General features: G+C 34.9%; 1 protein-coding gene across 6 annotated transcripts in view; it reads left to right on the top strand.

The window, feature by feature from the left end:
- The first annotated feature begins 11,129 nt into the window (after positions 1–11,129).
- The window catches only part of Mesk2 (misexpression suppressor of KSR 2), a 32,048-nt gene continuing 25,617 nt past the window's right edge, over positions 11,130–17,560 (top strand). Inside the window, exons 1-2 of one of the 6 annotated variants that reach the window (XM_077402700.1) lie at positions 11,130–11,492; positions 16,918–17,290. In XM_077402700.1, the coding sequence (XP_077258826.1) occupies positions 17,076–17,290 (215 nt within the window). In that variant the 5' untranslated portion in view covers positions 11,130–11,492; positions 16,918–17,075. The remainder of the gene's footprint in view (positions 11,493–16,917; positions 17,291–17,560) is intronic. The other 5 variants (XM_077402698.1, XM_077402699.1, XR_013256351.1 and 2 more) reach the window with 5 other exon arrangements.

A 17,560-nucleotide genomic window follows, 5' to 3' on the forward strand; every position in this document is an offset into this window, starting at 1 on the left:
GATAATAATTCCTTTGCGTTGCAAATAAATAAGGTGTAGAGGAGCTTGGGGCACAGTGGATCATCATAACAAATGAGTTATAACTACGCGACTATTAGTTCTAGAAACTTGCTCTTTAAACACATAAATTATGGTTTGTGTCATTACTTGTCAAACCAGTGACCGATACGCTACCGATGGGTGTGACAGAGGTTCTGTAGTAAAATAAGTAAGAAACTTTTTTTTATATTGTATTTTTTTGTACTTTTGTATTATTTTTGTGTGAATTTTAATGTAGTTCAGCATTTTTAGTGTTTTTACAGGGGATCAATTGACATCGAAAAAATATATACAGTAAAAAATAGTTTAGTAATATTTATTTTTCAATTTTAAAATATATTACTTTAGACAATAACCTATTAAAATAAAGTGTTTGTAAATCCTAAAAATTATGGAGATATGTTTACTGAAAAAAGAAGTGAGCCACTCTTCCCTATTTAAGATTTAAGGGTTCTTAAAAGTGTCTAGCGGTAAAATTGAAAAATTGAACAAACTTACCGCGCGAATCGATGTCTCATAAGAATTCCATTTGCGCTTTCTCCATCAAATAAACTAAATAGAGTGACTAAAATAGATGTAGTAAACAAAGCGACTAAAACAATTGAAATAAAGCAGAAATCCGACCAACTCGTGCAAAATGAAAACATGTTGCACGACTCGTCTCTAATGAAACGGCATGCCCGAAAAGGAATAAAAACGTGTCGGTACCCGGGTCTCGTTCTGGACGTTGTTCACGTGCATCTTTGCAGAGAATTCCTCGCTCGGTATTCCTCAACGCGTGCACGCGCGTGCCATTTGTTCGGATCAGTGTCTGCGCAGAGATGCAGCACGGATGCAGAGTCAAGAGGCGACTGCAGTTACGAGCCGCGACTGCGACGGCGGCGGTGGCGCTCAATATATTCTTTCAGCACTTGTGTGGTTCAGACGAAAGATATAAAGCCTGGTCTCCCTCAGAAAATATATACCTTCGATCGCCTCAACATTTTTTATCACCGCATCGACCGCATTCCGACCGAGTGATTTTATAAATATTTTGCCAATAACGCAAGAGCGTTTTCCGCGATCCGCTTGGACATGTAAAAAAATTTATATTTATTATAATTTTATATTACACAACATTGACACGCAAAGATTGTAATTTCTATAATTATATATATGATATATTTAAAAACATGACCTAAATAATATAATTTATACGATCAGACAATATTAAAAATGATTCTGTCAATTAAATCTTCTCTTATAAAACTATTTTAGTTGAAAACTAGCTCAGAATTATCGTATATTTTTTGTACAGAAATAATCTTGAATTCAACTATTTTCATATGTTGGTCTTGCCAATTGAAATATACTTTAACAGTTTTTCAAAATTTACTATCATGAGGCATAATATCAGCGATTATCGAATTCGAGTAATATCGAAAATATTTCTGTCAAAATGACAATAAATTCGGGTGGAAAGCCAAGTGGGCTGAAATATCAAAAGAAGCCAAGATGGTAACGGCTTCTTTCGCGAACTGTATAAACTTCCGTCTCTCGTTTCCAACCTCGAAAAAGCATCGCGACGGCGACCCTTGGCGAGGTTCTTTCCATTTGGACGAAAATAAATTGGTGGGTGAACTCGCTTTCGTGAACACGCTCGCCACTACTCCCGCGGAATAGCAAAGGGAGCAAAAGGTGCCACGTGGCTCTTGCCTCAGAAGCTGGACGAGCGGAAGAGGGTTTACATTGATCAGCAAATCCCATCGGTTTCGCCATTAAATATTTACCGCGAACAGGAAGCCCGAGTGAAACCGTTAAGCTCGTGGCTTTGCGTCGCGCAAATAACTCTGCGTCTATACTTACAGAGAAGTGCAATCGATTTTTTTTATGCGATTGATGGTTAATTTAACGATATTATGCAAAATATGTGGAAATATAATTTTTTGCCATTAGAACAGCAACTATATTTTTGTCGCAAGACTTTAGGTATTGCGCCCGCGGTGCGAACATGTCGTAATAAAGTTTATTTTTATGCTTAAATATTAAATGTGCATAAAATACATATTTAAATAAGAGTAACATAATTTAATGATACTCGACCAATAATACTCTATGAATCTTATAAGCATGTACTTCCTTTTTTTTCTTAAATATTATATTTTTATTTTATGTCAAAGTCAAAAGCTAATACTATTACCTATAGCTATTATCAAGACCTATTATCACGGTATAGTGTCTCGCGCCAAGTGTTGAAGACACGATCGCTATCTAATCGTGTCTTTAACTTCCAAAGAAAGTTCATATGCGAATAATTACTTATTCATTCTTAAGACGACAAGCGCTCGATTTGTTGAAGCTTGCGCGAAATCGAGTCGGTCGTTATAACGGTTCTCTTTTGCGGGAGAGCAAAGCTTTCGCGAAGGTTTAGGTAGATTCGTTGCCTAACACGTAGGCGAGCCCCGGACCGAGAATGCCGATATATTTGCATAATTGTGCGTACAAATTCCGAACTTCGCTTGAGAAGGATTTGCCGCGCGCATGATGCCACCGTCGCGGTTAGCGTGAAGTCTAGCGGAGAAAGAGAGAGAGAGAGAGAGAGAGAGAGAGAGAGAAAATCGTACACAATGAATTATTTATGCGAATGCACGTCCTTTTAAAAGCCATCGTAATTCCATCGCAATGCCGGTTTGCCTTGCTCCGCCGTGCGGCGAAGCATAAGTAACAGCGACGCCTCATGAACCAATTCATTAATGTAAAAATAAACGGATAGCTTGTTCGAATGATATTGACACAAATTTCGAGAATTTTGACTGTAAAATGATAATTTGCGTCAAATCGATGGAAATGCGATATGGCCATACACAGGTTGTCCCAATCTTATTCGATTTTGTTCTAAATCCGTAAGAATAAAATATGCAATAATATTATTACAATCTAAGTAAAGGGTGTTTCCAAAAAAAAAATTAGCACTTATATAAAAGTAATTTTTTTAGAGAAACAAAACTGATAACACAAGATATCATAATAACAAAAACAGAAATGTGCCTCATTGTCAGAGCTTCGGAGATCACCTGGAAAAGATTCTGAGAAAGTGTTGACAATGATGGTGAACAAGTGAACACTCTTTTAAGACAAAGTACATTTGTTATTATGATGTCTTGTGTTATCAGTTCTGTTTCTCTAAAGAAGTTACTTCCATATAAGGAAGTGTTAACTTTTTTTTAAACATTCTATTAAAAACACATTGGAGACCTCAGCAAAAACGGACACAAGTCGCCGCAATGCATTGCATACAAGATATTTTTGGAATCATCGTCTAAAAATCGTTAGTATATGAAATTTATATGGATTTTTGTCAAAAGTTAAAATATTACAGAAAACATTAATCACAAATCAGAAGACTTATTGATAGATTCATGTCACCGTTGGCAATACTAATGCGATTTCTTTTATTGACGGAAGATATTAATTTGTTACTTTATTTTCAGACGAAAAACACGTAGAAAGAAATGCAATAAGGAAATTATATTTGATATATATGGAAGCTGTGTCACAAACGACTTGTTAGCAACAGATTTTAACAGATTTTCATGCTCGTAATATATAATGCGTGAATTCTTATATCATGCATACTTACACAATTATATAAATTTTCCAGAATTTGGAATTATTACGAGTAAAAGCTTTCCATGCACGTGTTACATAAAATCTAATTTCCAAATACACAAAATATTCTATAACAATATAATATTTTAGTAACCTATTATGAAAATTAATTAAAGTCAAAAGTCTAATATAAAAGTATCGAGATTTATAATAATTTCCAAATTATAAACGGCCAAAATTATTCAATGGCATCACGTAAAGTTTTCGCTTATAATTGCGTGTCTGCAAATATACCGATCTGTCATCTGTTATTGATTTTCACAATGTTCAGTTGCAACATAAACTATATTAAATTATAAAATACAATGACCGAGTTATAATTATGGCTAAAATAATTAATATTTCAAGAAATAATTATTACACACATATAATAATTATCAATGATTAAGTTCACAGGCAACAAATAAAATTTAATAACAAATTGCCTACATAGTTTCTAGACCATTACCTCATGTCATCTTGGGTTTCTGAAAACACTATTAATTAATTGCGTAGTAATTATTAGAATATAACGTTTGCAGCATTTTGCACTCCTAATATTATTGTAACCGCATTTTATTACTGCTATGGAAAAATAATGAGAAAATAAAAAATACGATCATATAAAACAACAATTTGGTTGATATTCGCGATATTACGCAGACTGGCGTAACGAACAAACTTTGCCTGGCGGAAGGTTTTAATAAATTATCAATGTACAACAGTCATATTTATGTTGTGCGATAAATATTAAAACATGAATTTAATTACGACAGTAGTTACTAATTAAACACATCGCAATGTTCTTCCGACTGAAGTCGATTGAAGTTCCATATACAGCAAAATTCCATTTAATTATAAATAAATTGAAAAATAGCGTCGAGAGAGAGAAAACTTCCCTCTGATATCATATGATACGATTAATAAAGTCGAGTTAATGGTTAATTAGAATGCAATGGACTGTCTAAAAATATAAAATCGAAATTTATAGTATTGCAAGCTTAATACGTTTACGTACAAATCTTGCGAATTGCGTATATTATTGATAAATGCTCGATATATAACAAATTTCCATTATTTAAACCGCACTCGATGCGACAATTCGTATATTACTTACTTCACGCTTTCAATCCAAAAATGCTAATCAACTTATATTTAAATTGGCGAAAATTCAAAGTGTAGTGCGAAATATATTCAAGCATCGTGAAAAAAGAAAGCATTATTGCCCGTAAAGATCGCAATAAAACAATTTATAAATTCCATTTTCTATTATGTCGATACTCAATGAATAAATCGCGCGAAATATTTACTTTGGTGAATATCATCTTGATAGATTGTTTATTGTGGAAATTAATTATTCGCGCAATTATAATCACCAACTGTAATAATTGTATAGAGAATAATGGATTTGATATCTCGAATGGTACTCGCCGCGATCAAATTTTGAGGAATAAAGCAATTCTACACGGAGCGAGTTACGCCGGCGCTGCGCCGCTTGCTCGCTCGAATATCGTCACGAAAGTGGTAATCTTGTACATAACAACTTACAGTACGCCGAAAAGATAAGTGTCAAAACGCTATATACACACACATCTCTCTTTTTACGCGGTTTCTTTGCGTGTTATTTTTACGTGGTTTTTTAAAAAATTTATTAATTTATTATTGAAAATTAGAATTAAAGTTTATACATATACATGAGAGATTACAAAAATTTTTATAATATGTATAAACTTTAATTCTAATTCCCAATAATGAATTAATAAATTTTTTAATCGATTTTTATATATTAATATATTTTTTTTAATATGTTAAAAAAGCGAGTAAACCCTAGACAGACTATACTTTTCAATTGTTGTTTTAGCTCCAATCATATTTATATACGCAGCTCAATTGTAATTGTCAATCATGATTTAATTATTATTCGTTGTTCGTTCACTTTTATTCTCTGCGATTTTACCCATGTAAATAGCTTTTAATACAAAACAGCGTGCGCACATTCCCCCCCTCCCTTTGTAAGGCTGGAAATCAAACACAACTTATGGCACAAATTATGGCACATGCATACCTTCAACCGAAGAAGGTGTGGGTATTAAACTATAAACTTGAAGTTCCGCGCAATTGTTTCAGTTTTTCTAATAGCGAAGCGACTTCTCTGGCAACTTATAAATCGTCAGAAATGTTCTTGGTCAGACATGAAATTGAGTCATTTTTAACCATTCCTATAAATCGCCCCTGCTCCTACTCTCATATATGTTGTTAATTTAAATAAAATAACGTTAATTTAACTAAATAAATGAAATTAAAATAATACTGATTGATCTTAAAATAATAAATTCTGACACATACTAGTTAAAAATAACAAAGTGTTATATTTAAAATTCAAAGTATTAGTTTAAATTTTATTTTTTAATATTTACTAGTGTAAGAGCAACGAAAGAAGAAGCCATGTATATGACATTTGTCTCCATTAGTATTCGCTCTGCAGTACAATACACCGTACACGCTTTCATAGTCGTTCGTTTTGCGCAAGGTTTTTTGCAGTCAAATGTGTGCTGATCAAACAAATATCTTATTGCGAAGGCGCATTTTACTTGTCAAACAAATCACAAGAAACAGCCGCAAGGCGTGCCCATTTCGGAAGATTTGCACAAAATCCACGTAAAATGTATCATGTCCTTCGATGGAACCGCCCACACGCAAGCCCACGTTAACATTTCCAATACATGGCCGCATTCAATGAGAATCTTGTATATGGATTATTGTTTAATTAAAAAATTTAATTAAAATTACGCAGAAATTAAAAAAAGTACAAAGCATCATGATCCGTTTTGATCTCATCTTGTCTGATATATTTTTGTCTAATATTTTATATATTTTATATATTTATCCAATAAAAAAAATCCAGTAATTCAATATAAACATCTAGTTGCAATTTAATCACATAGAATTATGCTGAATATTTGAAAACAAAAATTTAAAGGTTCATTAAAATTTTAATGCTGGACATCCAAGCTCATTCTATATTTCACTCGCAAATCTATTTTCCCGATATAGCAATTATTTTAGTATTTATTAGATATTAAAGATAAGATATATATTATATTTATATATACACTATTACAAACGCGTGTGAGATTTTAGAACTAAAAAATTAGCTTTAGAAAGAATTATCTGAAAATGCATTTTGCAGAGAAACATTAATAGAACAGAACGGTAAAAATTGCCTGTCTTAACGATATAGATGCCCATCATATATCAAATAAACAAACTGCTATTTAATAAATAACAAATATATTTCATTGATATAGACGATTTCCTGTTAATTTCTTTTTCCTTCCGTAATGCATAAAACGCGGAATACATTATCATTTATGAATTTTTAACGGGATGTAGCAGCAGTAAGGTTGAAGATAATTCAGTGCACTCATACATTATTCCACAGCCATGACATATAAGCGGGTCATATATAGGGATGCTCTAAACAAATTATACTTTAACGATTTTTTAGGGTAAAAGATAACTACGCGGGGAGCGGTGGCAATTCCGTAGAAAAAAATTCAAAATGAAATTATCTCGAAGAAAGTTCAGTGCGTTATGAATTTATATTACATGTACATACTTATTAGTTGAAGTTCGGAGCAATCTTATAATAAAAATTAAATTTTTTTAATAAAATTATTATTTATATACTTTTTGTGACTTATTTAAATGTTACTTTTATAAATATATATGTAGAATTTCTATTTTGTTTAAATAGAAATAAAAATTCCCCTTATATAAACTTAAACCATTGTAGAAATTGTAGGTATTTTGCTAATTTCTTTACCTACATATATTTATTCTAAAAAATTAAATTAAAATGTTTTTTTTTACAAACACAATAATATTAGAAAAACATGGTAATTCTAACCAATCATCAATTTAAAAAGCTATAATTTGAGTATAATATAAATCAAAATAACTTTGAAAAGTTTCAACCGTACTATATATCTAACACACTTTAAGGCGAGAAGGCGAGAAGGAAGCACGTTATCGTCATTTGTATCTCCCTCTGTTATACCTACATAAATATTAGATCTTAAGAGACATGTGCGTGTGCATGTCTGTGAGTGTGCGTGCATACACGTCCGTATCTACGAGAAAAAAAAGACAGAGCAAAATTGCGTATTAATATTAAATTTCCACGAAAATTTGCAGTAAAACGACATCGTGACCGATAGCTCAGTTAGATACTGCAACGTTTCGCTGCAACTATTTAAATTTTTATATTTCGCAATTTTTCTTTTAACAATATTTCTTTATTCGAAAAATATCATAAAAATTAAAGATATAAATATTCAAATTGTCAGGAAAAATGTCCGTGCAGTTCCGCTACAAAATGCATGACTGACGAGACAAACTGATAATGGTTACGCAATATTATGTGCAAGATAAAAATAAAGATACAATATAAAACAATATTCAGTGTATTATTTAGAGTGACTTCCAAATATTATTTATTTACATACAATATGGTTCTTTTATAAAAGTATTTTATTTTTATTTTTTTATTAAAAAACAATGGAATAGGAATAGTTTTGAAATATTTTATTTAATAACGTTGAATTTTTTAGGATATTGCGTACATTGTAAAATTAAAATAGTAGTAAAATTATATACAGAAAGAAGAGCAATACTATACTATCTCTAATCTCATCAATTGAAAGTAATAAAGCAGAGGCCATAATGTGCTTGTTAAAAACTCCCGGAAATATCATTAAACGTATGTAACAAATACGCGAATAATTAAAACTCCATTAATTCGTATTCCAATATCGTTAACTGCGCATTCCGTGTATCCTGTGAGATCATAATTACGTCCCCGAGGATATAGTATTTCTCACCAACGCTATATTTTCACCGAAATTTCGTTTCCCTTTAAACGAACTTCAGTATATGGCGTACCAGCACGCCTCTCGTGTCCCGTAAGGAAGATCCTGTGGGCGAATTTATCGAAGCGCGCCCATGGGGAAAGCATCGTAACACGTTGCATGTTGTGTCCCAGACCGGTTGCACCTGTTTCTCTGGGGTGAAAATCCCATGGGTGGTCCGTAATGGCGACCGAAGATATTGCCTTACGATCGCGATTATGTATATATTTTTATTGCGAACGCATCCTATTTTTAGCCTAATTGTGTTTAATCTTGAATACACATTTCTTTCCCTGCAATCTTAATCTTTCTTTCAATATTTTAATAGAAATTAAGATTATACTTAATATACAATAAAATATATTATTGTCAACAAGGACCTTATAACAAATAATGTAATTCACCGTGTGAGATATATAAAATGCGTTTTTCGTCCATGTTTAAATATTATAACGGAATATTCTTCTAAAGCCGGTCCTCCTCCGGCAATTCGTCATGGCGGTTGACAGACTAAATACCGCCCGCGACGAGTTTTTTTCTCTACAAAGGGCCGCGGCTCCTTCTGTCGCGAAAGAATACAACATACCAGGAAGACATAGACGGAGAAAATATGTCCGCTACGTTCCGCGCGCATTATAAAGCACCTCTTGCGCGGACGTATATATACGGGGCGGGCGGCGGTAAGTCCAACGAGAACCCGCGGGGGTGACGTGCGGTAACAATATATGTATACATAACCGAGCGACGTGCTAGCGGAAATATACATAAATATACATTTTTATGATGAATATACTCGCGGAAGTATATATCACCCCATGAAGGGAAGATCCCGAAGTTTAGTAGTAACGTTTAAAGGCTGCGAGTAAAGGGAGGAGGACGCGAGGGTGGGTGGTTTAAGATGGGCCTTCGAGTATGGCGCGTCGTATAGGTGGGATTCGCAAACGGATGTGAAGAGATACGTCAAGTTTTTTTTCGGAATATATTTTGCACCCTCTTCCTATTCGTACCGGATATTTCTTCTCGGAGTCTAATGCATCGTGCGTGAATCGAGGCAAATCAACACGTATCAATGATTTTATAAATAAAATTCAATGCATTATTCTTTGAAATACCGCGCGATGCTATATGCTAATTGACACTTAAAATTCTTTTCACTGCAGGCCATAAATAAAGCAGATTCGCCACAGTCACGGTAATCCGCAAAATGGATTATCCAGCCGCTGAGATGAACGTAGAAGACGTTCTCATTTATTCCGCGGTGTCGTCAAGAGAGACAGAAGTAATATAGAGAGATTCGCGATTTTAAATCCCCGCTCTTCCCGGCGCACGTTCCGCAAGTCCGGAGCACCGATTCCATCCGCGGAGATCTCATCACAGCCTCGCATTTAATCTTTCTCGCTCGCCTCCGAGTGAATTCCATAAAACGTAGCGCCTCTTAAACCCTCTCGAGTGCACTTTCGGCCCGTTGTTCCATTCTTCTGCTACTCAACTCGACTCGATTACGAGAGACAGTCACTTAGACAGCTCTTCGGTTCTTGCGGGCCATTTTGATGAACGAGAGTCAGTCGAAAGATTTAGATGAGTATGAGCAATAGTACACGCTTAAGAATTAATTAAATTTCTGGAAATACATAGATATATAGTGTTGCGAAATAATTGCAAAAAATATCAAAGTGTATAATACATTAATAAAAATATATATCCAAGAGCGCAGAGAAGTATATGCTGTATCTATTGTTCTTATTATCTTTGTTTGAAAATGTATTTAATTTTTTTTACAAATGCGTGTATTGTTATATATGCATTAGCATCAGCATAGATTATTAATAGTTACTTAAAGAGACTTAAGCATTTAATTAATGAATTTAACAATTAAATTAAATTAAATATAAAAATTGAAGAATATAGAAAATAAAAAAGTGCATTGAACAAAATTCTGATTGAATTAATTGGACTTCTGGTGGAAAATGAACGAACCATCAGATTCTTCCAATTAATGCAACCAGAATCCGTATTAATTTAACCAGATCCAGGTAGATTCAACTAGTATTTTCTGGTGGAAAATAAACAAACCAGATTTTTTTCAGTGTGTATTGCTATATATACATTAGCATCAGCATAAATTAAATATTATAGATTAGCAGCAATCGTAAATCATCGCTTGCCTTCTACCTTTTGCGCGCGTGAGCGCGCATTAATCAGTTATCCTTCACAAGATTCAAAAATCCTAATATGCAGCGTTACAGAAACTTATGCGAATTCCATCTCCTGGCGCAAGAGCGCATTGACATTGCATCAACGTTAAGTATCGTGGTTTTCTGCTGTGTCGATGGAACCAAAAGGGACTCGCTCTTTCCTCTTCAGGGTAAGTCTCTTGGAAGTTCCTCTGATAATCGACCGGCAGAGCCTTCGGGGTCACCTTCGGTCTCCGCATGCGCAGCGGGAAATCTGAACGCGGGTGACAGGCCGGGTGTGCCTCTTCGTGACCAGATGTCGGCAGTCTATCCGTAACCGGTTCGATCCGGAGTATACCGCGCATGGAGCAACGCGCATTCCCATTGACTAGTCTGTAGTCGGAGCAGCCGTGCACTCGGGCATTTAGTAATCGTACGAGGCGTCGTTGGGAACCACCGTGCGCTCTTTAACGTCAGTTTCGTCACGGTGCTCCGTCTTGGCACGTCACGTAACGTCACGTCGAAAACCGCGTATCGAGCAGGCGATCGGATATCGAGTCGTATAAAGCGCGATTATCTCCAGTTACGCGAATTTCACTTTTTGAACAAGGTGACCGTACCGTGATCGAGGCGCAAACGGGCCCATTAGGGTATTTTCATAGCAATCGCGTTTAAAGACCGCGCGAAAGCTGCAACTCTTCTTCAGCACGCCGACCCCGCAGCGGAACTCACGCAGGAAGAGGTGAGTCCCACAGACCAGCTGTCCTCTTCACCTGTCTACACCCTTCCGCCCTTTGTCTGCCATCCCTTCGGGAATCTCTCGACCGCTTCGACCTATCGATCAGCGCTACATCCGTATAGTTCGAATGGAGTGTGTTCGGTGTGCGCGCTCGTGAAATCGTGTTGGTGTTAGTTGCTTGCTCGCGCGCGCATCGGTATCTCGCGTCCGCACGCGGACTTCGTCATCGTCGTCGTCGTCGTCGTCGTCGTCGTTGACGGAGGTTGCAGCGGCGAACCGCGGTCGATGACGTTGTGTCATGCGGCGCTGCCGAAGGTCGAACTTGGCGCGCTAGATCGATTGCACGCGAACGATCTCGCTGTAGCCTTCGCCTCCTAGGCGAATCGGTTCCATCGGGGGCGAGAAACGGGGTTAGACTGAACAATCGATCGTTCCCAGGAAAGACGTCGCGAGAATAAAATAGCCAGTGACAGTGTCGTTAACTCTCGATTGAGCATACCTGCCCGCGTGCTATTACTGCGGCTTACAGAAATTGATCCTACTTCTCTGTTTTCTACCAGCTCTCTCTCTCCCCCTCTTTCTCTCTCTTTCTGTCTTTGTATTTTCAAAAATTTAAACATTTAATAAAAGCTACTTTAACTAAACTTGGAAGAAATGTGTAAACGATATATGCGGGCAAAATCGCCTCCTACTCCTAGATTCTTCCTAGGAATTGGATGTATGCAGCATACTTACATAATGGCAACTTTCACAGAGTAATCATTCTCAGTATGGAACCTGAAGCCTAATACCTGCAAAAAGTTAACTGATAACTTCTAATTATTTTTAAATTATTTGCATCTCCTGACAAAGTTTTGAATCAGGACTTAGAAAATAATTAGTAGCTTCTCGTGTTGATTTTTCGAAAGGATTGAAATAATTTTCAGTCATTAAGAATAACCTTTATATATTATATTTAAAAGAGAAGCAAATAAGAACCATCGCGTTCTAGTTTCTACCAGCGTCCAACAATTATCTTATCCGCTATATCTGATCGCAAATGTAACAGCTTGCAGCTGCTTCCACGACTCTCGAAACATGCAGGATGAATGCTACGTAAGTTGCACAATGGAAAAAATATCTTTGGGACTGTCGAGTAAACTGTCAGCGGCGATAAGATTTCTCGGATCGAGAATTTAGTCTTTACTTTCGAGACATTAAAACCAGCTATAATCATTTAACAGAATATTAACTTTGGTAGAAAATGTGCTAAAGTGGAGCATAAAGATAGCATATAGAAATTCTTTCTAAAAATTTATATCAAACTTTATTTTGTTATGTACAATACATTATTCATTGGATAATCAATGAGGAAGATAGGAAGATAGACAGAGAGAGAGAGAGAGAGAGAGAGAGAGAGAGAGAAAGAGAGAGATCTGTGATTTAATTATTATACGTTTTTAAAAGATTTAACAAATTCAATATAAAAAATTGAAATATGAACAGAAACTTCATGTTTGTACTAAAAATAAATGCGTTTCTTTGTGTAATTTAATTACTGTAACAATTTGAGGTCTACCAAATTGGCCTCGATAAACAAAACCAATATCAGAAACAATCAACTCACAACTCAATTATGTACTAAATTACATAATTATGCACATGATATTCAATTATATAATTTTACAATAATTATATAGAAAATATTTTATTTCATATTGATCTACATAACGGATACTTCTAAGACATAATATGCTCCTCTATTCAAAGCTGGTAGCTGGTATCAATAATTACGTCATCAAACGATCGACCATGCATAATTTCGACGATTGCGACTCTTAATCGTAAATCAATGATACACTTGAAATTTATGTAAATCTAACGTATTTGATGTTTTGGAAATAATATAATATGACTTAATGTCTGCCGTAACCTATAGCTATTAAAATCCCTAATGTCGTAGATCAGTCGTACAATTCTGTGGACGTCAAGTCGGCTAGCCTCGGGCAAAAATTAGATGTCGAGAAACGGGGTTAACCCCGTTACACGCGAGTATCCACGCGAAAAATCAATACGCGACTTTCCGGGGACCCCGCTTACAACACGCGCGCAGAAGTCTATCCGCGAATTGGTCATCACCGCGTGATCACACGAGTGCGTACATATTTCGCCCGGAAAGGTTCTGACCGGATCGATTTCTCGTCTGTTAGCGCGAGGCGCTAAGACCTAAGACGTAAGCAAGCCGAGCCCGCAGCTGATCCAGCTGCGCTCAGCATCATCGATATTTGAAGAGCTCGGACTCCAGAATGACACGCTTTTGCTTTGGAGTGGGATAAACTAAAATAGATGACACTTTCCTTCTTATCTTTCTCTCATATTTCTCGTGAATTATTTCAGTATTCACCTTTTACCTTTCTTTCATACTTCTCGGAAATTATTTTAGCTTACGTCTTATTCGAAATTGGTAATCTGTTCTGATTCAAATAATCACTAATGCAATTAAATCTCTTTTAAAATTTACATAAATTCTTTATTTTAACAATTAGTTATCCAATAATTATTCTAAATAACCACTTTTTGCAGTATTTGATTGCAAAACGGTTAGTTATTTCTTCTTACTCGAAAATTCTTCGTGTGCTTCGCTTTAAAGCGCAGTTGTCATTCTTGACAACTCACAATCAGTAATAACGTCCGCAACATATAATCTTGTCGCATCTCGGGATAAATTTTCTCAACTGACGGAAATCTTAATTAACAGGAAGAACCGCGTGCACGTTGTTAGACCGATGCTACGATATTCATATTCTTTTTTCTTGTCCGAAAAAATTATTTAGCTTTTCATCAAAAAAATAAAGAACAAGGTATAGTCCCATTTGCAATTGATCAACGATTGATCTACGACCTAAAGTGTATAATTTAAAAGTTATACTTATTTGAAGCAACTCGTGACAACAAAAGTATAAATGTTAAACTCAAGTATAAATATTGTTGATTATTTGTGATTTATTTAACAAGTGTATCATATATCAACGGCTGCACCCATATTTAAAAATATGATATCTGTAAGTGCAACAAATTGGGTGTGCTTATCGATTATTCTCGATAATATCAATATAAGTTGGGAATTATTAGAGGGAAATATGGGAAATGCGTATCTCTTTTGATCGATGAATCGACGACACGTGCCGATTTATTTACTGTAAGCCTTTTTTGCGTCTTTTTGTTTCTGTCACGAGTTGACATTACGTTCCGCGTGAGCCTCGCGCGCGAAATGAGGCCAGTAATTAATATACTTCGGAGAGAAACCTCCCGAATTGTTTTATAAATTTTTACTTTATTCCTTAATTATATATCGCACACGCTTGATTTGCTGTTAAAGATAGTTACGTAGAAGACACTGATTACTGTTTCTTGTTAGCATTACGTTTCCTGTTTATCAACAGTGTTCCACGAACATGCATAAATAAATATTTCACAATTGGCATGTCGCCATGCATGATTCTTTCGACGTAGAACGAGCTCGATGGATTTTGTGCATGTCGACGATCATTCCATGACACATACTCGTACCTTATTTCATTTTTCACATTTTAGCGAGAACGAGGCATCGGTAATATTTCTTTTTATGTAAATCGCGCAAGCTGATTTGCTTAATTAAAAAACAAAAATCACACTATTGAACTTGTGTGTCCTGATTGTTTTTTAACCGATTTATTTGTCTCAACCAACATAATTTGAAGCGTAACCAACATAATTCTTGAATATTATATTATTGAGCAGCAACAATTATTGGATAACAACGTTTTTTTTTTCAACAAGCAAATTTTTTCTGAATAATTAGTTTCTTTGTTCTTTTTACGGGGCAGCTAGTATTAAAAATATATTTTAATCCAATAAATATAAATATTTTTAATTTTAATTAAATTTTATTTAAAATTATATTTTAAACCAAAACTTATACGAAATTTACGCGTTTATCACATTTTATTAATTAATATGTACATTTATTGTCGCGTGTATGTCACAACATGTGCATAATGTAATGCAGATTAAATCTGCGTTGATTTGGCAAACGTGAAAATATAGGACACTGAAACAATAGCAGCTTGCTCGTTTATTCAGTGAGAATGACGGAATTGTTTGAGCTTTTGTATGCACATTCATAAATAGAACGCGATTTCACATCCAGAAGTCTGAACTAATGGAATTCCAAACAGCAGAATTCACAGAAATGTGTTTATATCTATTCTCTATACTTGCACAATCTAGATTTCGAAATTAAATTGGAGCTCAATAAAACTGTTTACCACTAGAGACTATATTAAATACGCGACGAAAAATGTTTGTATATTTCACAAATTTACTGTACGAGAAAATATTTAATCGAATCATTTAGCTCTGTCCTCTTCTCTCCATTTTTCTTCTCTCTTTTTCTCTTTTTCTCGCGTTTTATTTATGTAGTAATTAATTTCTTTCCCACAATTTTATATATAGTTACTGCAAAATATGTCTCGAACATTTTCTGTGAAAATAACAAGCAATTATACAAAATGGAAACAAATGCAGTGAATGAATTAATTTATTAAATGAGAGAGAGAAAGAAAAAAGACAACTAAAAAAATTTAATTGGCTTATAATGAAAGCGTTGATAGAAAAAGCAGTACGAACGATAAAGACGTTGAAAAGCTTGTTTTGAAATACTGATTAATATAAATTCTCTAAATATCTGTTTAAGCAGTTAATGAAAATTTATCGCAGTTGTGTACAGTCGTCAATATGATAATTAGAATATGTTATTAAAATATTATGTTCGCGCTTAATTTATTTTGCTTTCAACAAAAAAGAAAATAAATGCTTTACACAATAAAATTCACTAGTATAATTAATTCTAAATGTAAGTAAAATTATCGGAATATGTTTATAAAAGATTTTACGTGCATTTATCAATTTGATGATGACTGGAAATGAAATTGCGTACCTGTCATGAAACAATATCCAATGTCACTTGTCTATTTCCCTGATTTTATAAAATCTGGTAGAGAGAATTTTTGATATCTTTTATAAGCAATAAATGCTATCCTAGTTGCCAATAAAAATCTGAAAAGAACAAATATAATGTTTTTATTTATATAAGCCAATTATTAATTGCACTGGAATTGGTTAGTTTTTATAATTTATGAAAAATATTTTTAATATTTAATATTTAATTAATAAAAATCAAAAAATCAATATTAATTGATTATAATTGTCGGTGCTTTCTTCCAAAGAGAAAAAAAATCGATGCAATTTACAATCGAATGACCGATGCGATGCCTCGAATCGCGCTGCGATCGCTGTCACAGAATCTCCTTATCTTTGTTTTTTCTTTCTTTTGTTTTTTTGCCGTTCGTTTGCCTTGTTGACGTGCGATATTGGCAATATCGGCTTCGGGCACGCCTATCATCATCAGCGGCATCAGCAACAACGCCTCAGCTTTTGGCGCCTTCGAGGCGAGTCTTCGCCGAGAGGGCACCTATATCTGGACAGTGGGAACCATCAACCCCGACCAGCACGACGATTAATTAAATCGTCTCGAGTGAGAGAAACAGGGGGACGAAAGGTCACGCCATGCCGGCAGGTACTGGCGCTTCGTACAGGTCCTTAGGCGACCTGGGCGAAGACGTTTACAAAAGCACAACCATCGTCGACCAGACACAGACTACCGGCCAGAGCGTTCTCGAATCCATGAAGAAGGCTTTTAGCTTCACCTCACCGAAGGCTGAGATGCGAAAAAAGGACCCGTTGATCGAAGATCGTCGCGAAAGTGCTTCGATCGTTTCAAGGTAATGCTTTAAAAGACATTTTCCGGATATGGGGTTAGATCGACTGGTCGACTGGTCGACAGATAGAGGTACACAGTCGTGGATATATCGTTTTACTGTTCCTCGACCTCTAAACGAATCTAGTCGCTCTTTTATTGATAATTCACTACGACTCTTTTTACCGATCATATATTTATTAATCCAAAATTACTCCATATGCTTATTGACATTGTTTTTATATATCTATCTATATGTATATACAATTTGTTAAGAATAGTGATTTACAAATAT

This window comes from Temnothorax americanus, unplaced genomic scaffold, assembly GCF_048541705.1.
Source record: "Temnothorax americanus isolate GAGA-0224 unplaced genomic scaffold, ASM4854170v1 Scaffold16, whole genome shotgun sequence".
Lineage (NCBI taxonomy): Eukaryota > Metazoa > Arthropoda > Insecta > Hymenoptera > Formicidae > Temnothorax > Temnothorax americanus.